The 26,974-nt window shown below is 42.5% G+C and overlaps 1 protein-coding gene across 2 annotated transcripts in view; it reads left to right on the plus strand.

Annotated features, from left to right (window-relative positions):
• Window positions 1-11,647: 11,647 nt before the first annotated feature.
• LOC144503555 (histamine N-methyltransferase-like) overlaps window positions 11,648-26,974 on the plus strand; it is a 30,688-nt gene continuing 15,361 nt past the window's right edge. The window contains exons 1-3 of one of the 2 annotated variants that reach the window (XM_078228036.1): window positions 11,648-11,934; window positions 21,932-21,987; window positions 25,488-25,595. In XM_078228036.1, the coding sequence (XP_078084162.1) occupies window positions 11,798-11,934; window positions 21,932-21,987; window positions 25,488-25,595 (301 nt within the window). In that variant the 5' untranslated portion in view covers window positions 11,648-11,797. Of the gene's footprint in view, window positions 11,935-21,931; window positions 21,988-23,999; window positions 24,024-25,487; window positions 25,596-26,974 lie in introns of those variants that run through there. The other variant, XM_078228037.1, reaches the window with a different exon arrangement.

Genomic DNA, 26,974 nt, shown 5'->3' on the forward strand with positions numbered 1-26,974 from the left:
CCAGCCAGAAAGAATCTTAAGGTGTAGAAACTGGGGATAGTGATAACTTCCTGATATCTCTCCGCCTCCAGCACCACCCTCACCCTGCTCTGTGGCTTCAAGCCCGCTGCTAGTACAGTTCAGTAATAATATCCTTGGTGAAATGCTGCTTCTGGCTGAGGTGGAGGTAGCAATAGCATTCCCTGAAACATCTAGTAAGACATCTCACAACACCAGGTTAAATTCAAGCAGGTTTATTTGGAATCACGAGCTTTCGGAGTGTTGTTCCTACATCAGGCGAAGGAGCAGCGTTCCGAAAGCTCGTGCTACCAAATAAACCTGTTGGACTTTAGCCCGGTGTTGTGAAACTTCTTACTGTGCCCACCCCTGTCCAAAGCCAGCGTCTTCTGAAGAACCTAGATGTACATGGAATTATGTTAATCGTCCTCCTTCCCCTTTCTCTGCACACAGCTTCGCCTCCCTGCTCTCTGTGCTCCATCCATCTCCCTGTCTTGCTGGAACTCAAGGTGGATCCCCGCAAGTGAGAGAAAGCTTTCTGCTCAAAGGCCTTCAAAATCTGACCAACTTCTAGCAAAGATCCAGGACCACTTTCTTCAGACTCAGAGCATTTGTGAAAACTCCTGCCACATTATAGCACACAGCACTTCCACAACTCTGCAGCTGCAAAAGAAAGTCAAAATCACCTCATCAGAATGTTTTTAAAAACATATTCTCTCCTGGGTTATGAGCATTGCTGGCAAGGGCAGCATTTATTGCCAATCCCTAGTTGCCCTTGAACTGAGTGGCTTGGTAAGCCATTTCAGTGGGCAGTTCGATTATCTGCTCATTATCACATTGTTATTTGTGGGGGTTATGTGCAAATTGGCAACTCTGTTTCCTACATTACAGCTGTCATTACGCTTCAGAAGTACTTCAATTGCTTTAAAGCACTTTGAGGCATATGGTGGTCATGAAAAGCACAATATAAATTCAAGTCTTTTCCTCTACCCGACAATTTGAACTGTTTGAAGTTGAACCAGACCGTTTGCAAAATTATTTTCAAATTTGACCCAGGTATGAGCTACTAATCAAACACCCACTCCATCAATAAGGCTGCTTATTTTCACCTTTGTAACATTGCCCGAGTCCACCTCTGTCTCTGCCCATCTATTGTGGAAACCCTCAACTATGCGTTTGACTTGACAATTCCTGACTAGCAACTCATATTTTACCCTCTATAAATTTGAGATCACTCGAAACTCTGATATCTGTATCTTTACTCAAAGCAAGTCCTGCTCAACGATCACCCTTGTGCTCACTGACCAACGTTGACTCCTGATCAGTGGTTAGCACTGCTGCCTCACAGCGCCAGGGACCCTGGTTCGATCCCTGGCTTGGGGCACTGTCTGTGTGAAGTCTGCATGATCTCCCCGTGACTGCGTGAGTTTCCTCCGGGTGCTCGGGTTTCCTCCCACAGTCCGAAAGATGTGCTGGCTAGGTGCATTAGCCTTGCTAAATTCTCCCTCCCGAACAGGCGCTGGAGTGTGGTGACGAGGGGATTTTCACAGTAACTTCACTAATGTAAGCCTACTTGTCACAGTAATAAAACAACTTAAAAAACTCGACAGCACAATTTTTAAATTTGGATCCTAAATTTAAAATTCCTCCATGTTCTCATCCTAGTCTATTGGCTTTGGGGAATCAGGAGGTGAGTTACTTGCTTATGTTACAGGCAGTGAAGGGATGGTTCCCTCTTTTTCCATCTCTTGAATGACTGAAGATAGATGATCTTTAAAAGAATGGTATTTGAACTGAGTGCGGTAACTCTCAAAAACAAACAAGTGACAGGTTTTCTTATATGTTTTAAAAAAGGAGATATTTTTATTACTTAACACCAGAAATTGGTGCACCCCTCTGATTCAAGCATTGAGGGAGTCATGGCTAAACCTGGGTGCAGCCATTTTCTTCTTGTGTGTAGCCCTATGTTTCTGTATTCCATCCCAATATGTCTCCTGCAGACAGCTGGGCTGCAGAGAGTGAAAGGTGTGTGTTTGGATGGCATTAAATATGGCACCTCCGACTCTGTAATGATGCACTTTCACTCACTTCATTCGAAACACAGAAGATATTTATTAATAAGAATGTGAACATTTCAGCAATCTTCTTCTGGCACGTATTCTTAGTTTTTCTCTCTCTATCTGAATTGCTGATTCTGCTGCCAATTTCATTGTTTTTACCTCTTCAGTTAATTTCTCATTGCCAAGTTTCCCTTCTCCAAGTTCTTATTCTCCTGATTCAATTTTTCACTGGACTTGTTCTTATTTTCCAGTTGCTCCTTCATGGAGTTCAGCTTATTCTACATTCATAGAATCCCTACAGTGAGGAAGGAGGCCATTCAGCCCATCGACCCCGCAGTGACAACAATCCCACCCAGGCCTTATCCCCTTAACTCCATATATTTCCCTGCTAATTCCCCCTGACAGTAAGGGGCAATTCAGCATGGCCAATCAACCTAACCTACACATCTTTTGGAGTGTGGGAGGAAACCAGAGCACCCAGAGGAAACACACGCAGACAAGGGGATAAAGTGCAGACTCCGCACAGATAGTGACCCGAGCCGGAAACCTGGCACTGTGAGGCAGCAATGTTCACCATTGTGCCACCGTGCCACCCCACGGGAATTGAACCCATGCAGTTGAGTCACTCTGATCACTGTCCAGCCAACTGAGCTAAACCAGCCCACCCACTGTCTCATTAATTTCTCCTTCTTCTTAATTTAATTTTGTAATTTTTTGCAACTCTTTTCAAGTTTGCTATCATTCATTTCATCTTGTTTTAATGTCTTCTCGAGAGCTTTAATTCTTTTTGCCAGTTCCTCTTTGTGTTCAATAGTTCCTAATTTCTTTTGAAGTCTTTAATTTCTGCATTTCTTCTGAGGGGAATTCATCTTATTCTTACTGGACATCCTTGGATCTTTTATCTAGTTGCATTTGGGATCTCGTACTAGATGTAATTGGACTGTACAGTTTTTGAGGAGTTGGAATGGATTTGATTTGTCCTTAGTTATACCTCACCCTTGAATCTTTGGGTACAATAACTTCATAGGACCTAGATTCTGAATAAATCCTTGCCACCTCGACCTTTTCTGATTTGACTTTTCATTTGATTTATTATTGTTACATTGGATGGAATGGATGAGTTGGGCCAGACGGCCTGTTTCCATGCTGTAAACCTCTATGACTCCGTGACTGTATGTATTGTTACAAAGTGAAAAGTATTCTTTCTTGCGTGCTAACTAGACAGATCAAACTGTTCATAGAGAAAAAAAGGAGAGGGTGCAGAATGTAGTGTTACAGTCATAGCCAAGATGTAAAGAAAGATCAACTTAATATGAGGTAGGTCCATTCAAAAGTCTGATGGCAGCAGGGAAGAAGCTGTGCTTGAGTCGGTTGATATGTGTCCTCAGACTTTTGGATCTTTTTCTTGATGGAAGGAGGTGGAAGAGAGTTTGTCGGCATGCATGGGCTCCTTGATTACTTTGGCTGCTTTTCCAAGGTCCTGGATGTGAACTTGGTGTTCCAAGTTGGTGATCCCTTGCTGTTTTAAAGGTTTATCTTTAGTTTCAAGAGAGTAGGATGAGGAAGAGTAGATAAATTGGCACGGACTGGTCTGCCAAATATGAGCTCTGCTAGTGATGGAATGGTTGTGCTTAAAGGTGTCACTCTCAGATGTAACATTGCGATGTTTAGACCCTGCTGTCAATATTTGAGAATTAGAGATTTCACCATGCAAATCATCCATTCATCAAGACCATTAAATCTATGTTAATACAGAGAAGAAGTAGTGTGATCAACATTCCACTTCTCATATATCTTGAAATAGCTTACTAATAAATAGCGGACTGTTGTCCATAAAGATCTCTCACACTAAATACTGAAAATAGTACTGAGAGAGTGTGGAACAGTTGTGCTTGATGTATTGTGCAATTTTCGAACAAGGATGGGTAAGAACTTCATGTGGAATCAATGGTGCTCTGTGATACTAACAGATACTAACAGTGCAGAAGGAGGCCATTTGGCCCATCAAGTCTGCACGGACCACAATTCCCGTAACCCTACTTATTTACCCTACTAACCACCTGATACTAGGGTCAATTGAGCATGGCCAAGCCACCTAATCCGCATATCTTTGGAGTGTGGGAGGAAACCCACGCAGACACAGGGAGAACATGCAGACTCCGCACAGACAATGATCCAAGTCGGGAATTGAACCTTTCTCAACAATTCCCTTAGCAATGAAGATTTTTGAGCAAAATTGAGAATGTATGGAGACAAGAAATTAAAGGGACCTAGACATCTTTGAAGATCCTTCTTATCTTGAAAAGTTGGCATAATTGTAATATCCTCTCTTTTAATTGGATCAGGACATATGCAAACACTGGAATAAATAAAACCAAAGAAATTGATCTGCTTCATGTTAGTATCGCATTTCAGACTGTTAAACACCAATCCTTTATTACGTTCTGCTTGCATCAATAAAGTAAGAAGTCTCACAACACCAGGTTAAAGTCCAATAGGTTTGTTTGGTAGCACAAGCTTTCAGAGTGTCACTCCTTCTTCATCAATAAATTCAGATTATGGTTACGTTCTTGCTTTGTTCTTCTCACATCCGCTATATCATCTCAGATAAAGATGCATGTAATGCGGTCCATGTGAACTTGCAAGTGTTACTGACTAACAGAGAGCCTGAAAGGAAGCAAAATAGCAAAAAAAGTACAATCAAAGTCAGTCATATTAACTTCCTAGGTTCAGTCTAGTCTGACACTGAAAGACAATTACACCCTAGTAAAGTCAACCAATGCCTAGTCCTCATTGTATTCCATAAATAGATGTTTGAGCCCTTTAACTCCTTAACCCCATATATCTCAAATAGTTCAGCAATGATATCATTGTTCTGTGATCTTCTCAAAAAAGATACACCAATTCTGTGGCATCCTACTCATTAAACAGTTGACTTTCTGTTCAAGCGAGTTTATAATACTGCAACCCAAGGAAGGAAACTACACTCAAAGTAAGATGAGAGATCACACAACACCAGGATATAGCCCAACAGGTTTATTTGAAATCACAAGCTTTTGGAGCATTGCTCCTTCATCAGGTGGTGGAGCAAGGTGCATAGGCACAGAATATATAGGCAGAGTCCGACATTAACAGGTAATCAAGAATGGCTAAGGATGAATACAGACAGTATAGTGCAGTGTAGGCCGGCTGAATAACAAATCTTTATAAGTAATTGCGAGTGCTGATAGACAAATGCAAGTAGTTAAATATAATCAGTATGTGTAAAGTGTTGACAGCTGTATGACAAGTGAAGGGACTTAAGAACCAATAATTCAAGGCAGAGAGATAATTACAAACAATCAGAGTGCTAAGCACTATGCAAACTAATTGAGGTAGTGAGACCATCACCTGTAATCAAGGTGAGCTTGGTGTCAAAACAGGAGTCAGGGAGATTTCTGCCTCCGTGTTGTGCCTCCAGTTTCAGCAACTTGTGACTACAGAGGTATCACATCCCACCCCCGACCCCCTCTGGTATTCAGTCCCTTCAGCATGTTGCCCCCCTTCCCTCAGCATGTATCCTTCAAACCCAGTGCCACACCCTCTTAGCTGGAGCCTGTCAGCCTGGCCTTGATGAAACACCTCACCGACCTCTTATTCTGGATTCATCCTGTGTAATGTGGTATTTCTTTCGATACCAATCAAGTAAATGAACTCAAATTAACTTAGGGACAAAGTAAAAGGGGCGGCTCCCCAAAAGGAAGGGGGGAACAGCCCGAACCAAAAACAAAGTCGAAAGGAAACTTAAAACGTCAAACCAAAAGGTGATTCCTGTGTAATGTGGTAGCTCTTTCGATACCAATCAAGTAAATGAACTCAAATTAACTTAGGGACAAAGTAAAAGGGGCGGCTCCCCAAAAGGAAGGGGGGAACAGCCCGAACCAAAAACAAAGTCGAAAGGAAACTTAAAACGTCAAACCAAAAGGTGATTCCTGTGTAATGTGGTAGCTCTTTCGGCACCAATCAAGTAAACGAACTCAAATTAACTTAGGGACAAAGTAAAAGGGGCGGCTCCCCAAAAGGAAGGGGGGAACAGCCCGAACCAAAAACAAAGTCGAAAGGAAACTTAAAACGTCAAACCAAAAGGTGATTCCTGTGTAATGTGGTAGAGTGCGCAGACCTGGCACAGCAGACAATTAGTCACTTATCATGCCTAATTCTCCATTCAGATGGCCATTCCTTTATTGGGGATGGAGATCATCACAAATGCCTCACACACCGTGAAAATTATGCTGGAGATTGCCCCTTCCAACTCTTTCCAAGAATGTGTTGCGCCTCTGGAAATTCTGACAGAAGCAAACATGTTTTCTGTTCTACTCCATTTTCATGGCATAACCCCTGAGGTTTTGCATCCGTGTCCAACGACACAGCTTGGAGTGTCCTGAACCTTCTGACAGGGACTCTATACTGCTGTCCCACTCTTCAGTACCTGCACCTGCCATTATGTAACGCATGCCTAACCATGTGGTAAGAGCTACAGAACCAGGGCAGCAATGTTCCCATATGTTCCTACTATCCTTCTTCTTTCAGCCTTCAGCACCAAGGTTTATTGAAATTATTCTGACCCCTGCCAGGGTCCCTTTAAATAGAGACCATACGTTTGACAGAATGCCTGCCATCATCATGGACACACTCTGTCAATTGTTGGAAAATCTCAAGCTGAATGCTGCAGTTGAGTTAAAGACCCACAGCAAAGCCCATTAATGAAGCAGACAGAGATACCTCCCAGCAATCTCACCACCAACCCTCACACACACATGCAGGAGCACACCCTTTCTCTTAAAATTTTTTGGTGCCACAATACATTGAGTGAAACTTTTCAAAAGAGCAAAATTAAAATGTTAATAGGAACAGTTCATATGCTGTGCATTTTCAGCAGTTTCTGCTGAGAACACAAAGTTCTTCTTGCCATGAATTTGTAAAATTTATGAAGGGCTTTCTAAACGAATGAGTAAGTTTTCACATTTTATATCAATTCTTGGCTTTACTTGCAGGACACTTTATCAAATTAAATGCATTTCTTTAATTAGAAGCCAAAAATTAGTTATGAATATGAAGTCAATGGTCAGCCAGTGCGAGTTTTTTCTATTTATCCTATGTTCCATATGTAGCTTTCTGCAATGAAAATCCTTGTATTGGCTGCAGGATAAACCATAGGGGATCCATCAATATCCAATACTTAATCCCTTTACTTAGTGCGCAATAAAAATGTATTCATTAAAATATTCCGTGTAGGATAGTGAAATAACAGGTAAGGTAAAGTCACCATAGTCCCAAATGACCAAAGGCTGCCCTCTACTTTGAGGCCAGCCAACTGATAATGAAATACATATATTATGAATACAATAGTGGATCAAAAGATAAAGAACGATGGGTACTGCTACCGCCTAGGATATTAAGATTGGAAACCTATTTTCCCCAATATTGCAAAGTAAGAAATGCTTTATTTTGAATGGGTGTGAATGAACCTAAAATGATATTTGTAACAATTGGCTTCACTAATCCACTGCTGTGTAACTCTTAATGTTAACATGTAAAAGCCTAGCAGTTAATTGGTACATCTTGCAAACCAAATGTCATTAAATCATTTGAACTATTTTAAATTAATAATGAAGGGAGTATTTTGCGGCAGTAATAAGTTTTAAAGTTTATTTAATAGTGTCACAAGCAGGCTTACATTAACACTCAATGAAGTTACTGTGAAAATCCCCTAGTTGTCACACTCCGGCACCTGTTCGGGTACACTGAGGGACAATTTAGCATGGTCAATGCACCTAACCAGCACGTCTTTCAGACTGTGGGAGGCAACTGGAACAGCCGGAGGAAACCCATGCAGACGCGGGGAGAATGTGCTCTACACAGACAGTGACATGAGGCCGGAATTGAACCTGGGTCCCTGGCGCTGTGAGGCAGCAGTGCTAACCACCTTGCCGCCCCCAAAAGGTGAGTGTTGACTGCTGTAATGCCTCTAAAACTCATAGCAACTTCCGGATTCCACAGCTACAGAGTTAAATGTGAAGTTGTTGTCAGTGACTCTATGCTTCTCCAGAGGATATGCTGTTGAGGCCCCTCCATAGTGCAATTAATTAGAAATCATTGAACTATGGAAACTTCCACTCATGAGCTTTTAGCATTACAAAAGTTACACCTTTTTGAATGACACATAATGGAAATTTAAATGGTGCAGTAAATTCATAATTATGATTTACTGAAAGATAAACTGTATATTTGTTAAATATCATATATCACCATTACGATGAGAAATTCCACTGATAATCTCCACTTTGTTTTTAAGGCCAATGATTTAAAAACTAAGCAAAGTTTCATGGACATAGAGATGGAATATAAATTGATGTTTCTCTTTTTAATCGCATTGCGCTGTTATACTGCTGATACACTGAATGGAATTTATTTGTATTATTGATAATGGACTCTGGCAGCTTCCCTACTACTGTCATTAGGCTCACTGGTCTATAGTTCCCTGTTTTCTCTCTATTGTAATTTCACGAAGGAATTAAATATAGCTCTTGGGGCTAAAGGGATCAAGGAATATGGGGGGTAGGTAGGATCAGGGTATTGAATTTGATGGTCAGCCATGATCATAAGGAATGCGGAGCTGGCTTGAAGGGCCGAATGGCCTACTCTTGCTTCTATTTTCTTTGTTTTGCTATATGTATCAGTTATTATGATGGCAGTTGGTAGTGCTATATGATACAGCAATAAGATCATTGTAAGAAACCTATTAAAATGAGTGTTATATATTCATATATGGAAACATGTCCTGATTTTGTTCCTAAATAGAACAATTTATATCAAGGATTGTATTCATTCAAGTTCATTTTTCGTGTCTGACACTTGATACCTACAGTGGTTTAACAGCACACCTTCTCAAGGGCAATTAGGGATGGGCAATAAAAATGCTGGCCGAGCCAGCGACGTCCACATCCTGGTCGGAATTCTCCGATGTCGTACGCCCCATCCCAGCTGCCAGCGAGTGCGGAGAACTTGGCATTCAGCCAGATCTCCATTCACAGCAGCAGGACCGCAGAATCCCAGCCGCGGGCGAGGTCGGAGAATTTCAGAATCTGTAAAAAAGTAAAAAAAAATAGACTTTGCATTGAAGCAGTTGGAAGCAGCATGAAATCATATCTAATGTAGCATTTTCCTCTATAACCCTTTCAGAACACAATTTTGGCCCAATTTTAATTTCTGATAAATGCTGTTGTGGTTGCCATGGTGCAGTTTTCCCAACACCGAGTCAGAAAGATAGAATGAATGCTGGACGTATTTCAAATTTATATTTATGATCTGGAAACTATGAATGTTTTATGAAATAATTATGCACCTTGGAAAAATGCTTGAAATTATTTAAGCTTCATAATCAGTTGGTAAATGTTGCAACAGCATGTTACTAAGCTGTACAGTGTTGGAATATCCTAGGGTCAGCCTTTAATCTCTGCTCAGTTTGCTGTGTTGCAAATATCTTTTCTGTGGTTCCTGTCTTTTGGAATATATATGTTAGTTTTAGGAAATTCAAGCTTGAACTGTAGAAATATGACGGGTGGGTGGGAACGTTACCTGAAAGTGGTAAATATCTGATGTGAAGGCATCATAAATAAACTTTAAAAGCTCAAAATTCAAGCGATAGACCTGGTAGCGCACTGGTTAGCACTGTTGCCTTACAGCGCCAAGGACCCAGGTTCCCTCTCGGGTGACTGTCTGTGTGGAGTTTGCACTTTCTCCCTATGTCTGTATGGGTGCTCCGGTTTCCTCCCGCAGTGCAAACATGTGCAGGTTAGGTTGATTGGCCATGCAAATTGACCCTAGTGTCGGGGGGGATTAACAGGGTAAATGTGTGGGTTTATGGGAGTGGTGCCTGGGTGGAATTGTGGTCGGTACAGACTCGATGGACCGAATAGCCTCCTTCTGCACTGTAGGGATTCTATAAAACAGCAGGTGGAAGAACTTAAACAAACATGACCTGGAAAAAGAAATGGAAAATGGAAACATAAAAGGTAGAAAGTAAACTGAACCTCCCAGTTTCTAAGGAAACAAAAACTGAACATGAGATTCGGAAACCACAACTTGTGGACAGACTGAACCTGGCTGAGGCGAGATAATGTGATGCATGCCATCCAAGCCCAGTGCTTGCAATTTGGACATGGTGGCCACGATTTAGCAGCCACGTTAGCCACAGGCACAATTCCCGTAATGGCCACTGAATCTCACAAAATGCCCAAAACATGATCTCAATGGCGCAATTTTGTTTTGCAATCTTCCTAACTTCCCCGAGGATGGAGAATTTGACAATCAGATAAATCTCTGTTCGCTGCAGCAGGACCAGAGAATGCCGCTGGGGGTGTGAACAGCTGGAGAATTCCAGCCCTTGTTTCTGCAATTGTTTTGCTTTTGTTCAGTTTTATCTTATTGGTCATCCACGGGGATTATGATAAAATCCAGGCCTAATCTGGATCTGTGGTCAACGTGCAGCTAAAAAAGTGATGTGCTCTTTTTGGATGATTATTTCTCACACACAGCATGTAGATAAGAAACTCGAGGGGATCAAAGGTTGGATGCTTGGAGGATACCAGAACTGACTCTGCAGCTATTTCAAGTGATCATCTGCCAATGATTAGTGAGATAGGATTGGAGTAAGTGGCTAAATCACTTGTCTACCATTTCATTTCAAGTCTACATCCCTTGGACATTGCAAATTGGAGATGAATCATAAAAATTACAGCACAGAGGGAGGTCATTTGGCTCATCATGGCCTTAATAGAATCCCACAGTGCAGAAGGAGCCATTTGGCCCATTGGGTCTGCACTGACCACAATCCCATCAAGGCCCTATCCCCATAACCCCACTTATCTACCCTACAATTGCCCCTGACATGAAGGGGCAATTTAGCGTGACCAATCAACCTAACCTGCACATCTTTGGACTGTGAGAGAAAACAAGAGAACCCGGAGGAAACCCATGCAGACACAGGGAGAACGTGCAAACTCCACACAGACAGTCACCTGAGGTCGGAATTGAATCTGGGTCCTTGGCACTGTAAGGCAGCAGTGCTAACCGCTGTGCCACCGTGCTGCCCAGTAGGATTGACAGGGGTGAAAGAGAGTAATGGTTCTATTGGGGACAATGGTATGAAAGATGCAGGTGCAGTTGAGCAAATGTTGTGCCAAAAGGAGGGCAAAAGACTAGACAGTTGAGAATTTTGAAAGCAACGTTGTAAATTAATTGGAATAGCTCTTTTTTCACCTAGGACCAGTCTAGAAGGAGGTAGGTCTGGGGTGTGGAAAAGGGTGTGGTAACACTGACACAAGGAAGAAATCAGAAATGGCTTTACCTTCGATTGATATGCTGGGAGTAGCAAGATCTTGTGAGATGACTAGGTCAAGGAGTTGGCTGTGAATATGGATTGAAGAGTTTACACAGAGGGAAAGATTAAGGGTGGATAAGAGGACAGTTGGTGTGCATGACGAGGTAGGGTGCAGGCAAATACAGAAGGCTAAAGTTGAGGAAGGTATCTGAGCTGAACATACGCTGTAGGAGTTAATGCTTGCCAACAGCAGACAGTACTGGAATGTTCGCAAATTTTGAGATCAAGGTCCAATCAAGTCAAGGCAATGACCATATCCTGATAACGAAATTCAGAGTGAACCGAACTGTTACCTTTCCTGAACATCAAGGAGCCAGAGATGGAGTCATCTATGAAATCCCTCTCCTTAGACCGCAGTCTGTATTTTAAGTCATTTGAACTCTTTATAGAACGCTCCACTGAACATCAGTGCATGAAAAAGTTCCTTGATGAGAATCTGCCAGATGTAGTAACCGGGTAAGGCATTTTTATAGTCCTGTTCGAAACAACTATGAAGTCTCTTACTTATTCAATGGAAACCTATCTTTAAATCTATTTTTAGTTACTTGTAGATGTTTTTCCTTCTCAGTAAACAATGGCTTGTAACAGCTGCTAACAATCTTGCACTCAGGTGATGGTTTATCCCAACAACCAGCATTTTCTCATTGTTGGGATAAAAGCAAAATACTGCAGATGCTGGAATCTGAAACACAAACAGAAAATGCTGGAAAATCTCAGCAAGTCTGGCTAATCTCTTCAAAGGGTCATCTAGACTCGAAACGTTGGCTTTATTCTCACCCCACAGATGCTGTCAGACTTGCTGAGATTGTCCAACATTTTCTGTTGTTGTTTCTGTTTGTTGGAAGCTAACTGGTCTACTAACCACTCGATGTAGCAAGCAGGAAGAGCCAAGCAGCCTCGTACAATGTTTTGAAAGAGAAACAAAACATTGTACGAGGCTGAAAACCTGTTAGAGGACTCTGAACTCAGATCTACTTTTATTGCAGTAAGACCATCATTTCAGAGTAAGGGTTTACTGCAGATGGCTATACAGGCTGAATAAGGAATACCGTAGGTTGTGTTGCCTGCCTGGTGCTCGGGTCCAGGATGTATCATCTGGGCTGCAGAGGAATTTGGAGTGGGAGGGTGAAAATCCAGTTGTCGTGGTCCATGTAGGTGCCAATGACATAGACAAAATAGGAACTAAGGATCTGCAGAGGGAGTACGAAGAGCTAGGGAACAAATTAAAAAGCAGAACCAACAAGGTGGTAATCTCTGGATTACTACCTGAGCCACGCGCGAATTGGCACAGGGTTAATAGGATTAAGGAGACGAATGCGTGCCTCAAGGATTGGTGTGGGAGGAATGGGTTCGAATTCATGGGGCATTGGCACCAGTATTTGGGCAGATGGGACCTGTATAGATGGGATGGTCTCCGTTTGAACCGTGCTGGGACCAGAGTCCTAGCGAATCGTATCACTAGGGCTGTAGATAGGGCTTTAAACTAATTTATGGGGGGGAGGGTGCAGAGGTAAGAGGAATTACGAAATCAATGGTAGAGGAGAGGGAGCGAGTGCAAGTGAATGAGGGCATTCAAGTAGTTAAAGGAGTAGAGGGCGAGGGAGAGGTTGATAGCGTTTCATCAAATCGGGTCCAGATAAAAGCTGGAATAAAGACACTTTGCCTGAATGCACGAAGCATTCGGAACAAAGTTAATGAGTTGATGGTGCAAATCAGCACAAATGGGTATGATCTAGAGGCCATTACAGAAACGTGGCTGCAGGGAGACCAGGACTGGGAGATGAATATCCAGGGGTATCAGGCATTTAGGAAGAATAGACAGGAAGGAAAAGATGGTGGGGTAGCTCTGTTAATAAAAAATAATACCAAGATAGTAGTGAGGGATGACATAGGCTCTAAGGAACAAAACGTGGAATCGTTATGGGTAGAGATAAGGAATAGTAGGGGGAGAAAGACACTAGTAGGCATGGTCTATAGGCCCCCAAATAATGATGTTGAGGTGGGGAGGGCTATAAACAAGCAAATAATGGATGCGTGCAAAAACGGAACGGCAATAATCATGGGGGCTTCAACCTGCATATTGATTGGCTGACTCAAGTTGGAAGGGGTGGGATGGCGGAAGAGTTCTTAGAATGCTGTCGCGATAGTTACCTTGAACAGTATGTTACAGAACCGACGAGGGAACGAGTTATCTTAGATCTGGTAATGTGTAATGAGGTAGGTAGAATTAAGGATGTTCTTGTGAAGGACCCTCTTGGGTCAAGTGATCACAATATGGTTGAATTTCTGATACAAATGGAAGAGGAGAAAGTAGGGTCCCATACCAGTGTCCTCTGTTTGAACAGAGGGAAGTACGATAGGATGAAGGCTGAATTGGCTAAGGTGGACTGGGAGAGCAGACTGGCAGGTAGGACAGCTGAGAAACAGTGGAGGATTTTTAAGGAGATCCTTTTCAGTACTCAGCAACAATATATTCCAGTGATAAAGAAGGACTGTAAGAAAAGGGATAACCAGCCATGGATAACGAAGGAAATTAAGAAGAGTATTAAATTAAAGACCGATGCGTACAGAGTGGCCAATAATAGTGGAGAATCGGAAGATTGGGAAAACTTTAAGAAACAGCAAAGAACGACTAAGAAAGCGATAAAGAAAGGAAAGATAGGATATGAAGCTAGGCTAGCTCTAAATATAAAAAATGATAGTATAAGTTTTCCAAATATATAAAAAGGAATAGAGTGGCAAGAGTGAATGTTGGACACGTGGAGGACGAGAGAGGGGATTTAATAGTGGGAAATGAGGAAATGGCTGAAACTTTAAATAAGTTTTTTGTGTCGGTCTTCACGGTGGAATACACAAATAGTTTACCGAATATTAATGATAGAGGGTTGGTAGGAGGAGAGGTACTCAATACAATTAATGTTACCAGGGAGGCAGTGCTTGGTAGACTAATGGGACTGAAGGTGGACAAGTCCCCGGGCCCAGATGGAATGCATCCCAGGGTACTGAAAGAAATGTCAGAGGTAATAGCGGATGCGCTAATGGTTATTTATCAAAATTCGTTGGATTCTGGGGTAGTGCCGGCGGATTGGAAAACGGCTAATGTTACGCTGCTGTTTAAAAAAGGAAACAGACAAAAGGTGGGTAACTACAGGCTGGTTAGCTTAATGTCTGTAGTTGGGAAAATGCTGGAATCCATCATTAAAGAAGAAATAACAGGCCATCTGGATAAGAATGGTTCGATTAAGCAGACGCAGCATGGATTCATGAGGGGAAAGCCGTGCTTGACGAACTTGTTGGATTTTTATGAAGATGTGACTAGTGCAGTTGACAGAGGGGAACCGGTAGATGTGGTGTTTTTGGATTTCCAAAAGGCGTTTGATGAGGTGCCTCACAAAAAGTTGCTGAAGAAGATTGGGTCACACGGAGTTGGGGGTAGGGTGTTAGCGTGGATTGGGGATTGGCTATCCGACAGGAAGCAGAGAGTCGGAATAAATGGGTGCTTTTCTGGCAGATGGTAACTAGTGGCGTGCCGCAGGGATCGGTACTGGGGCCTCAACTATTTACCATTTGTATAGACGATCTGGAGGAGGGGACTGAGTGTAGGGTAACAAAGTTTGCAGACGACGCAAAGATAAGTGGAAAAGTGAATCGTGTGGAGGGCGTAGAAGGTCTTCAGGGAGATTTGGACAGGCTGAGTGAGTGGGCGAGGATCTGGCAGATGGAGTATAACGTTGACAAATGCGAGGTTATTCACTTTGGAGGAAATAATAGCAAATTGGATTATTATCTAAATGGAAAAAAATTACAACATGCTACTGTGCAAAGGGACCTGGGGGTCCTTGTGTATGAGACGCATAAACCCAGTCTGCAGGTGCAACAGGTGATCAAGAAGGCAAATGGGATGTTGGCCTATATCGCAAGGGGGATAGAATATAAAAGCAGAGATGTCTTGCTGCATCTGTACAGGGCATTGGTGAGGCCGCAGCTGGAATACTGTGTGCAGTATTGGTCCCCTTATTTGTGGAAGGATATATTGGCCTTGGAGGGAGTGCAGAGAAGGTTCACCAGGTTGATACCAGAGATGAGGGGTGTTGATTATAAGGAGAGACTGAGCAGATTGGGTTTGTACTCGTTGGAATTTAGAAGGCTGAGGGGGGATCTTATCGAGACCTATAAGATAATGAAGGGGCTAGATAAGGTAGAGGTGGAGAGATTCTTTCCACTTAGAAAGGAAGCTAGAACTAGAGGGCACAGCCTCAAAATAAAGGTGGGGGGGTCAGTTTAGGACAGAGTTGAGGAGGAACTTCTTCTCTCAGAGGGTGGTGAATCTCTGGAATTCTCTGCCCACTGAAGTGGTGGAGGCTACCTCATTGAATATGTTTAAATCACGGATAGATGGATTCCTGATCGGTAAGGGAATTAGGGGTTATGGGGATCAGGCGGATAAGTGGAACTGATCCACTTCAGATCAGCCATGACCTTATTGAATGGCGGGGCAGGCTCGAGGGGCTAGATGGCCTACTCCTGCTCCTATTTCTTATTAAGTATGTTCAAGGTTGAGATAAGCAGATTTTTAATCAGTAAGGGAATCACAGGTTATGGGGATAAGGCAGGAAAGTGAAGTTGAAGATTATCATGTCAGATTAGTCATGATCTCATTAATAATGAAGTAGATTTGATGGGCCAAATGTCCCACCTCTGCTCCTACATCTTATGGTCTTATGTAACACAGAATGCAGGTTGGGAAATTCTGAAAGCGACTCTCTTAGCTTACTTAGGGGTATTTAAAAGCTCTTGCAATCATTGAGAAGTTTTAAAATCCTTCCGAATATGATAATTGAAAACTTATATTTTAACTGCAACCCAATACAAGTTTCTGCTAGTTTAACTTCTCTTCACTTGGTGTAAGCATAATGTGGTTCCTATCCTCTATCTAAAATGATAGCATATTTCCCTTTTGCTATTCCTGCTTCCTGGATCCATCACAGTCTATGTCTGTAAATCCCAAGTAACATTTCACTCATGCTCCAGTGCTTTCCATATGAAATTCTGGAATGTTCCGGAACAGAAAGCTTAGCGTAGGAGAGTAATTGCTGCGGCAACGTTTGGGGAATTGATGGTCTTGTCAGACTGTTGTAGTTGTAACTGCATTTATTCTTTTCCATTTTATTTTCTTTAACATTAAAAATCAATCAATTGGAAGTATAAAGATAGACAAACTTAACCGGAATAATTGAATGGCAAATGTAAAATCTCCAACAATGCTCTCAGTTCCCCTTAGAAGTTTAGTAAATTCTGTCTTTAACATTGCCATTTCACTATTTCGGCTTTTAATTGATTGTGACTCGCGTTCCCTCTTCAACGAACAATAATGGCAGAATGTTATCTACAAAGTAAGTAACCTTGTGCAACTATTTGTTTTACAAGTCATTGACTTGTTATTAGGGTCACTGCTGAGTTGACAGTTGTCAGGTTTTAGTGAATGTTGCAACTGATGCTTTTGTTCAATGTCATGCAGTTTTTCTTTGGGTTTTCTACATTAATATGTCCAGAAAAACAGTACAACTAAGGTGGGTGCCATCAGAAAAGGTCTGGGCCTTTGAATCTAGCACAGAAAATGAAGTAAGTCTAGAATTGTTAGCAGAAGAAATGGGATGCAAACGAGTCCAGATCCAATTGCGTACATTGGATTATATTTCCTCAAAGATCTATTTGTAACAAGTTACCTTCCATCAGCAGTCACGTGGGCTACTGAAAGGAATCCTTCAATCGATGTTTAACTGGGACGCTCAAAAATGTGAGGCCTACAGATTGGTAGGAGGATCGACACATTCCCAATAGTGGTGGAGTCCAGAACTGGGGGCTATAGTTCGGTGATAAGGGGTGAACCTTTTAGAACTGAGGTGAGGAGGAATTTCTTCACCCAGAGGGTGGTGAATGTGTGGAATTCACTACCACTGAACATAGTAGAGGCCAAAATGTTGTCTGATTTCAAGAAGAAATTAGATATTGCTCTTGGGGCTAAAGGGATCAAGGGATATGGGAGGAAGGGGAGATCAGGATATGGAATTCAATGATCAGCCATGGTCAAGGTGAATGGCGGAGCAGGCTCAAAGGGCCGAATGGCCTACTCCTGCTTCTAGTTTCTATGACACTTAGACAGGATGAGCACAGGCAATTGCGTTACTAAATTTGTAAAACAAATCCTTGCTTAATACCTTTGAAAAGTTTTACGGGGTACAGTGGTTAGTACTCCTGTCTCACAGCACCAGGGACCTGTGTTCAATTCCGGCCTTGGGTCACTGTCTGTGTGGAGTTTGCACATTCCCCCCGTGTCTGCGTGGGTTTCCTCCGGGTGCTCCGGTTTCCTCCCACAGTCCAAAGATGTGCGGGTTAGGTTGATTGGCCAAGCGAAATTGACCCTGGACCTGGGTTGGATTGTGCTCAGTGCAGACTCAATGGGCCGAATGACCTGCTTCTGCACTGTAGGGATTCTATGATTCTATGGTGTCCTGAGAAGGCAGGCAGCCTGTTGGGGTGGGATTTTCTGACCGTTCTTGCTGGTGAGATCTTCCAGTCCTGCCAAAGGTGACCCCTCGCGGTGGGTTCCTTGGCGGTGGAATGGGTGAGATACTAAAGATGCCATAGACTTTGGCAGGACTGGAAGATGATGCTAATGGTCAATGGTAAGTTGCCATTACCGCTGGAAAACATGTCTTGTTTAATGACATGTTTAATGTCTTGTCAAAGAAAAAGTACCTCCAGGCTGTAGCATTACACAACAAAAATTTGCATTTATAAATCTCATTGAAACCTAGTAAAGCATCCCAAGGCATTTCACAGGAGCATTCTCGAACCAATTTTGACACAATGGCGGAGTGCGAAGTTTTAAGGAGTATGTCAAATGAGAAAATTGTAAATTGTAAAAATGTCGAGATTGTAAAGTTGTAGGGTCCATTTATTACTTTGACTAGGTGAGGACAGCACTGGTACGATTTTTAAAATGGTTTTCTTTTATCGAACAGAACTTAAAATTAAATCATTACCGAAGCGAAGAGAAAAAAGCCAACTTTGAGACTGGCTGCCAAGCCAGTCCCTGTACTGTACTGGACACACTGAACTCGAAAACAAAAACTGCAAACTGAACACACAGTTCCAAACTATATTTTTAATTCTTATCTTGTTATTGTGAGTGTCCTTTGCAGTCTGTTTCTGTTTAGAGAAAACAGGTTTTGCAACTGTTGTATTCAAAACTTGTATTGCTTGCTGTGTACTTTTCAGGAATGTGGTCAATATTCAGCTAATCCAGCATTCCTTCTGAGTTTTTAAACGTAGTCAATATTTTAAGCCTAGCAGAGTTAGTTAACCCCTACAGTCCAGTATTTAAATGTAATTGCATAGGCAGACATATCTTAAAATGAAGTCTTTGCATAGACTGAAGCAAATAGAGCTATGCATACAAAGGATCTCTCAAAAGTAAAGGGTCAACATCAGAAGCACATGATGCTGATGTAATTAGGATTTAACGTTAGAGGATTGAGTAACAGAGTCTGGAGGAGGGAGATGTTCTAACTTCATGCAGATGTTCCTATATATATATATATCATAGCTTTAAAAAAATAGAGCAAACAAGAGTCTCGAGCAACTTGCTTTGGGAGAATCAAAAGGCCCAAAGAACCCCGTCTCGACTCCAAACACATGATGTAACAGAGAGGAGAGAATTAGAGAGAGATTTTCAGAGCTTAAGTCCTTGGTAGCCAAAGAATTAACATCAAAGATGTGGAAGAGGCCAGAACTTTGGGAAGACATGTATCTTACAGTCTCTAAGAATCAATTTCTTCAAGGGATTTGGGCTTCACTGGCTAGGCCAGCATTTATTGCCCAACCTGAATTGCCCTTGAGAAGGTGGTGCTGTGCTGTCTTCTTGAACCACTGCTGTTCATGTGTAGTAGGTACACCTATAGTGCTGTTGGGGAGGGAGTTCCAAGATTTTGAGCCAGCAACAGTGAAGGAACAGCGATATATTTCCAAGTCAGGGTGGTGTGTGGCTTGGAGGGGAACTTCATGTAACCATGTGTCTGCTGCCCTTGCCTTTATAGGTGGTAGTGGTCAAGGCTTTGGAAGGTACTGCCTAAGGAAACTTGTTGAGTTCCTGCAGTACATTGTTTGGATGGTACACACTGCTGCCAGCTATTTGTCAGTGGTCAAGTGATTCATGATTATAATAATTTCAACTTTGCAGGATTGTTTCATGTCACTATTCATGAAATATACATGTTTTCCCTTTACAGCCGCATCATACTTCGATACTGCCGATACACTGAGTGAGAATTTACCAATGTTTTAGCTATATTGCCAGCTGCACAGCCCAAGTCCAATTTCTCTATTATTATTATGACTTGAGTCAGTAGTGATCGATGATACAGTAATATAATCAAGGTGAAAATGTAATCTATAAAGGTATATGTTGGTGGGATTCTCCAGTCCCACTGGCAGTGCATCCCTTCCCATGTGTTTGTGGGGTGACATCAATGGGAAATCCCATTGACAGCAGTGGGACCAGAGAATCCTGCCACCAGTGAACAGTGCACCACCTCCTGCCACAGAGAAACACATGGCTGGGAGGCTGGAGAATTCTCCCCGTTGTCTAGGTATGTATAATATATATGTGGCTGTGCTTAAAGCACGTGGACTGCAGCGGTTCAGGAAGGCAGCTGACCACCACCTTCTCAAGGGCAACTAAGAATGGGCAAAAAATGCTGGCCTAACCAACGATGTCCACATTCGGGAAATGAACAAGTTTAAAATCCTGATATGATTGATCAAATACTGGTAAGAAATGTTCCAAAAATAATTAGTGAGCAGATGGATGATACAGCATCTGTTAGAGTTAACACAAGAACTAAGTAAGAAGTCTCACAACACCAGGTTAAAGTCCAACAGGTTTATTTGGAATCACGAGCTTTTGGAGTGCCGCTCCTTCAACAGGTGAGTCATGTGATGAAGGAGCAGTGCTCCGAAAGCTCCTGACTCCAAAAAAACCTGTTGGACTTTAACCTGGTGTTGTGAGATTTCTTACTGTGCCCACCCCAGTCCAACACCGGCATCTCCACATCACGAGGACTAAGAGCAGGGGTAGACCATTCAGTCCCTTGAGCTTACTTCACCATGGGATTAAGGTAGAAGCTAAAGTACCATAACCTTTAACAAAAATTAAAGCATATGTGCAATTTCTTATAATAGAGAATTTTGACATTCAACAAATTTAAAATTAAACTTTCAGGGTAAGTGTTGCTGCTTATTTGTTAATTCTAAATATGGTACGCCGTTAAAGACAAGGCATAACTTATTCAAGGGATTTTACGGCATTACTAAGAGCTCAAGGTGGGGTGTTTTTTATTGATTGTATTCTGGAAGGAACACAACAATGCAGCATTTGTAGATGCACAGAATCACTGACAAGAACCTCTGGATTTCCATGTTTAACTGTATGTGTTGACTCCTGAAGTTGCTGTCAGTTTCAGTGGAATAATGACAGGGAATGCTGACAGTTTCACCATCATTGCTATCGTAAACTTCAGCTCATTTTCTTCTTCATTATTGGTTGAAATACTTCAAATGAACAAAAACAAAGAACAAAGAAAAGTACAGCACAGGAACAGGCCCTTCAGCCCTCCAAGCCCGTGCCAACCTTGATGCCATGACTAAACTATAAACAAAGTCTTCTGCCCTTACTCGGACCATAACCCTCTATTCCCTCCCTCTTCGTGTACCTATCCAGATGCCTCTTAAATGTTGCTAATATGCCTGCCTCCTCTGGCAGCGCATTCCAGGCACCTACCCCACTCTGCATGAAAATCTTCCCCCACACATCTCCCTTAAACTTTCCCCCTCGCACCTTGAACCTGTGCCCCCTTGTAATTGACACTTCCACTCTTGGCAAAAGCCTCTGACTAATCCACCCTATCTATGTTTCTCATAATTTTGTACACCTCTATCAGGTCTCCCCTCAGCCTCTGTCTTTCCAGTGAAAACAATCCTAGTTTGTTCAATCTCTCCACATAGTCAACACCCTCTAGACCAGGCAACATACTGCTTAAAATTCCTTGCACTCTCTCCAAAGCTTCCATGTCCTTCTGGTAGTGTGGCGACCAGAACTGCATGTAATACTCCAAATGTGGCCTAACCAAGGTTTTATATAGCTGCAATATGATTTTCCAATTCTTTTGCTCAATGCCATGGCCGATGAAGGCAAGCATGCCATATGCCTTCTTAATCACCTGGGCCACCTTGATTTGATAACTATTGTTTTACAGGTTTACAAATGAACTGCTGGCCATTTGCGTATTAAAATTAAGATCTACACAGCCATTGTTCAGTGAAGCCGTTTGTTACAAATTTCATTTCAGATTCATTCATGTCTTCCAAAAATAAAACTTGACTTTCTTTGCAGCATCGGGAAAATGGGAGCTACCTGTCTCAATGTCCTGGGTGTAGGAAGTGGTTCAGGTAGGTCCTGCAGTATCCATTGTTCTGTGTCTAATTATGTATCTATTGTATTCAAGATACATATATTTTATTATCCTACACAGGGTAATCAAATATCAATTTTCTATGATGTGAAGAAAGGGGTTAAGTAATGAATGTTTATGGATTTTTCTATATTATTCAATAGAAAATACAAGAATAATGCACACTGGATTGCTTGAGGGGACCGAAGACCCAGATGATTAATTGTCTAATGGTCATGCAATTGCATTGAGGTTTCCAGAAATGGCCATGGCGAAGTTGCCCACCCTCGACTTTCTGGCTGGTCGGTGGGGGAGGCACTGTGACCTGAAATTCTGCCCTGGATTCCCATTTCGTTATCAGGGAATAAGCAGAAAATGGACATAGGATAATGATTATACTGGAAAAACTATCATTGCCCACTCATTAACTTCGTACTCAAAGCTAATTTTAGATTTTGTCTCCCAAAAGGCGAACTAGCTTTTCATTTGAGAAAGTATCATTTGAATGAAACCAAGACTGCGTACACATGTTACAAGATATCCATAGGCTTTATAACATTATTAATAAATCTTACATACGCATGACAAAAAGAAGCAAGTCAAATTTGAGTTTGAAGCAGAAATTGTTGCAATTACACAGCAAATGAAAATTTCTTATCCACATTTCCACTTCTGCAATTTTTGCAAAGCTTCTCTCAATGTGTATTGATCCAAATCCGATTTTCAGTCAGAACCTGATACTTTGCCATTTTTTTGGAAAATTGCACCCACAATATTTCACAGTTTCAATCAAACAGAAGAATCTTTCCTCTAAAAGAGTAAATGAAGCAAGCACTCAATATTATCTATCTCATACTCTGAAATCCAGAATTAACATGAGGTAAGCATGAATAAACAGGCATGCTGTGGTCAAAGACACCTAAACTGCACATTGAATGGTAAATGCAACCATCAAGACAGGTCCCTCAAATTTCTAAACAATCCACTCAGACATTGGTTAAAGTTAAAGTTTATTTATTAGTGTCACAAGTAGGCTTACATTAACACTGCAATGAAGTTACTCTAAAAGCTGTCACACTCCAGTGCCTGTTCGGGTACAGTGAGGGAAAATTTAGCATGGCCAGTGCCACCAACACGTCTTTCAGATTGTGGGAGGAAACTGGAACACCCAGAGGAAACCCACACTGACACAAGGAGAACGTGCAGACTTCACACACACAGTGACCCAAGCCGGGAATTGAACCCAGGTCCCTGGCACTGTAAGGAAGCAGTGCTAACCATTGTGCCACCAATCCATCCTGTTACCACTGTAACTTCTTTGAAAATCTGTCTTCCTCATGGGCAATTTCAGCTCCTGTCCTTTCAAGACAAGTCTGATCCTCAGCTGTCAGTAGTTCTGCTTCATCCAATTTCCAAAGGTACAACCTTCTCCTAAAAGGCCCACTATTCCAACCATCTCCTCGGACCAGCCTTTTTTTTCTTTTCTAGCTGAGCTGACCTACTCCTGACACCTGTGTGTTAGCCAAGCTCCCCTCCAAAGGCTAAACAGTGGCACCGTCCTGGTTCCTGAGCCACACTGCTGCCAATGACTGCCTCTCATGGAGCTGCCAACTGCACTTGACTTTCACTAAGTTGACACTGCCCTCAGGTTTCTGCTGTGTCGTAGCAACCCAACTGAGCTTGCTGACAACAACTGCTTCAGGTCTTTTTCTCAGCCGCAACCACTCAGCACCATGGAGAAATCCCTGTTCCATAACTTACCTGAGCCCCGGCTCCACTGAGCTAATACCACTATTAGGTTCCCCTGTATTCCAGTTCTTAACAGCATGGAGTTGAAGTGAATCCAGTAGTGAATCTTCCCTTCCTGGGGCATTTACATGGAAGTTTAGAAAGAGCCTTGCACACATAGTATGAACTCCATTCCCTTTGATTTGATTTGATTTATTATTTTCACATGTTTTGGGATACAATTTAAAAAGGGCTGCAGGGAAAAGCTTGGGAATTACAGGCCAGTGAGCCTCACATCTGTCATGGGTAAGTTGTTAGGAGGTATTCTGAGATACAGGATCTACAGGCATTTAGAGAGGCAAGGACTGATTAGGGACAGTCAGCATGGCTTTGTGAGTGGAAAATCATGTCTCACCAATTTGATTGAGTTTTTTGAAGGGGTAACCACGAAGGTAGATGAGGGCAGTGCAGTCGATGTTGTCGACATGGATTTTAGCAAGGCCTTTGACAAGGTACCGCATGGTAGGTTGTTGCATAAAATTAAATCTCATGGGATCCAGGGTGAGGTAGCCAAATGGATACAAAATTGACTTGATGACAGAAGACAGAGGGTGGTTGGAGAGGGTTGTTTTTCAAACTGGAGGCCTGTGACCAGCGTTGTGCCTCAGTGATTGGTGTTGGGTCCACTGTTATTTGTTACTTATATTAATGATTTGGATGAGAGTTTAGAAGGCATGGTTAGTAGGTTTGCTGATGACACCAAGATTGGTGGCATAGTGGACAGTGAAGAAGGTCATCTTGGATTGCAACAGGATCTTGATCAATTGGGCCAGTGGGCTGATGAATGGCAGACGGAGATTAATTTAAATAAATGCGAGGTGATGCATTTTGGTAGATCGAACCAGGGCAGGACTTACTCAGTTAATGGTAGGGCACTGAGGAGAGTTATAGAACAAAGAAAGCTAGGGGTACAGGGTCATTGCTCATTGAAAGTGGAGTCACAGGTGGACAGAGTTGTGAAGATTCGGCATGCTTGGTTTCATTGGTTAGAACATTGAATGCAGGAGTTGGGACGTCTTGTTGAAGTTGTACAAGACATTGGTAAGACCACACTTGGAATACTGTACACAGTTCTGGTCACCCTATTTTCGAAAGGATATTATTAAACTAGAAAGTGTGCAGAAAAGATTTACTAGGATGCCACCAGGACTTGATAGTTTGAGTTATAAGGAGAGGCTGGCGTGGACTCGGACTTTTTTCTCTGGAGCGTAGAAGGCTGAGAGGTGATCTTATAAAGGTCTATAAAATAATGAGTGGCATAGATCAGCTAGATAGTCAATATCTTTTCCCAAAGCTAGGGGAGTTTAGACAGTTACATGAGTGAGATGGCTATCGAGGGATATAGGCCAAACGTGGGCAATTGGGACTAGCTTCGTCGTTTTTAAAAAAAGTGTGGCATGGACAAGTTGGACGAAGGGCCTGTTTCCATGCTATAAACCGCTATGACTCTATTAGTCACCTAATATGCTTGATCTTTAATGAAAACAAATAGACTGAGTGAATCGCATAAGTCAATGAAAATATATTTAACTGATAATACATTTGCAAACAGACATTGCTTTGATTTGATTTGAAATTGTTCTGAAATTTTGGAATTTAAAGCAAGTGAAATCCTAGCAGTTTTAATGCAGCTGGTCTACTTTTATTGAAAATGTGCTGTAATGAATTCATGGTAAGATGCGTTCAGAAGTGTTCTGTTTTTCCATTCAGGTAAAATAGACTTTGAAATTCTTGGCAAAATTCAATCCAAACATCCAGGAGTTTCAATTCATAATGAGGTGGTGGAGCCCAATCCACATCAAATCTCCAAATACAAAGGTATTTATTCAGATGACGCACCATGTGTTTACAGGTGAAAACAGCAGGTTTATTTGAGGTATTAACTCATCTTCAACCTGTTTGCAGTTATGACCATGAGGTGGAATTCTATGTTTCTGTGACAAAGTGTGGTGGTGGGTGGCTCCGGCGGCTCTTTTCCCACTGACTGGAATGATGGGATCCCGCACGAGATTCTGTACTTGGAACCTCATTAATTATGCACAGGCGAGTTCCCCTCTGAATCCCCTGGTGGGATGGCAGCTGATTCAACCGCTCGCCCTCAGCTCATGGGTTTGAAGGTGCCATATTTAAACATGAGTCCAGCACAGTCTTATCACTTTCTCCAGCCCACCTGTCTTCACCAAACCGCGCAGGATGTCCAGAGGGAAAATGCTAGCTGCCTCAAGCAGAGGTCTGGTCCTCGATTCAACCACCTTCACTCTAAGCCCATCCCATATGAGACGCCCATGCCCCGCTTGGATCTCTACCCACCGCCTCTGGATCTTCATCCATCCCCTTCCAGTCAACAAAGTGATATCCCGTTGACCCCCTTGTTTGAGAGCTTTTTCATGTAGGCTTTTAGGAGTCCAACTTCTCCCTATCCCTCTGTCTTCCATTATTCATTTTTTTCATCCACCTCCTTATCCCTCTGTGTGCCATTGTGAGCTCTTGCCCTACTCACTACACCCCCTTCTTCATACAGTCCTCCTTCCACATTGCTCTCCTTGTATTTATCTGGTCACCAACCTCTCTCCCCCCCACACCCCATCACCTCCTGGTCAAACCTCGGACCTTTGTTGCAGTTACTGCTTGGGTCCCACAGTATGTGGCATCGGGAAAGGGGGGAGGGGATGAAAGATACTCCTGTACTTCCCAAACCCAAGCACAGTACTGAAATGAGATGGTGATACAAGAAGGTGTATGGGACCAGCAGCTCAGTGCTGTCCATGAAAACCAGCTGGGCATGGAGGCAGGAACCAGTCTGCCCTGACAGGATGGTGTAAAGCGCATCAGGCGCAGGGCAGCACTGTGGCAGAAATATTGTGTTGCATTCACCTCAAAGTCCCAGGCAAACCAAGGACTGCCTTGTGCATCGGGTTTAAGGCTGATGTGACTTCCTACTGGCATGACGCAAGGTTGGAAGGTGACACTGGATAGGATACTGGTTGGAAGCTGTTTAATGAGCATTCATGTGATGCAAATGGTGTTCGTGCCACCTGCCAGTGGGATGACTGACCCGCCATTAATGCGCCATTGGGAGAACTACAACGTAATTTTATGCTGGCAACTTTTTGGCTCTCACCAGATTCTCTGCAGTCACCCGTCACCAAACGTACCACGGGCAGGAGAATTCTACCCTATGTATGGGTGAGATATAA

The sequence above is a fragment of the Mustelus asterias genome, chromosome 14 (genome assembly GCF_964213995.1).
Source record: "Mustelus asterias chromosome 14, sMusAst1.hap1.1, whole genome shotgun sequence".
NCBI classification, from domain to species: domain Eukaryota; kingdom Metazoa; phylum Chordata; class Chondrichthyes; order Carcharhiniformes; family Triakidae; genus Mustelus; species Mustelus asterias.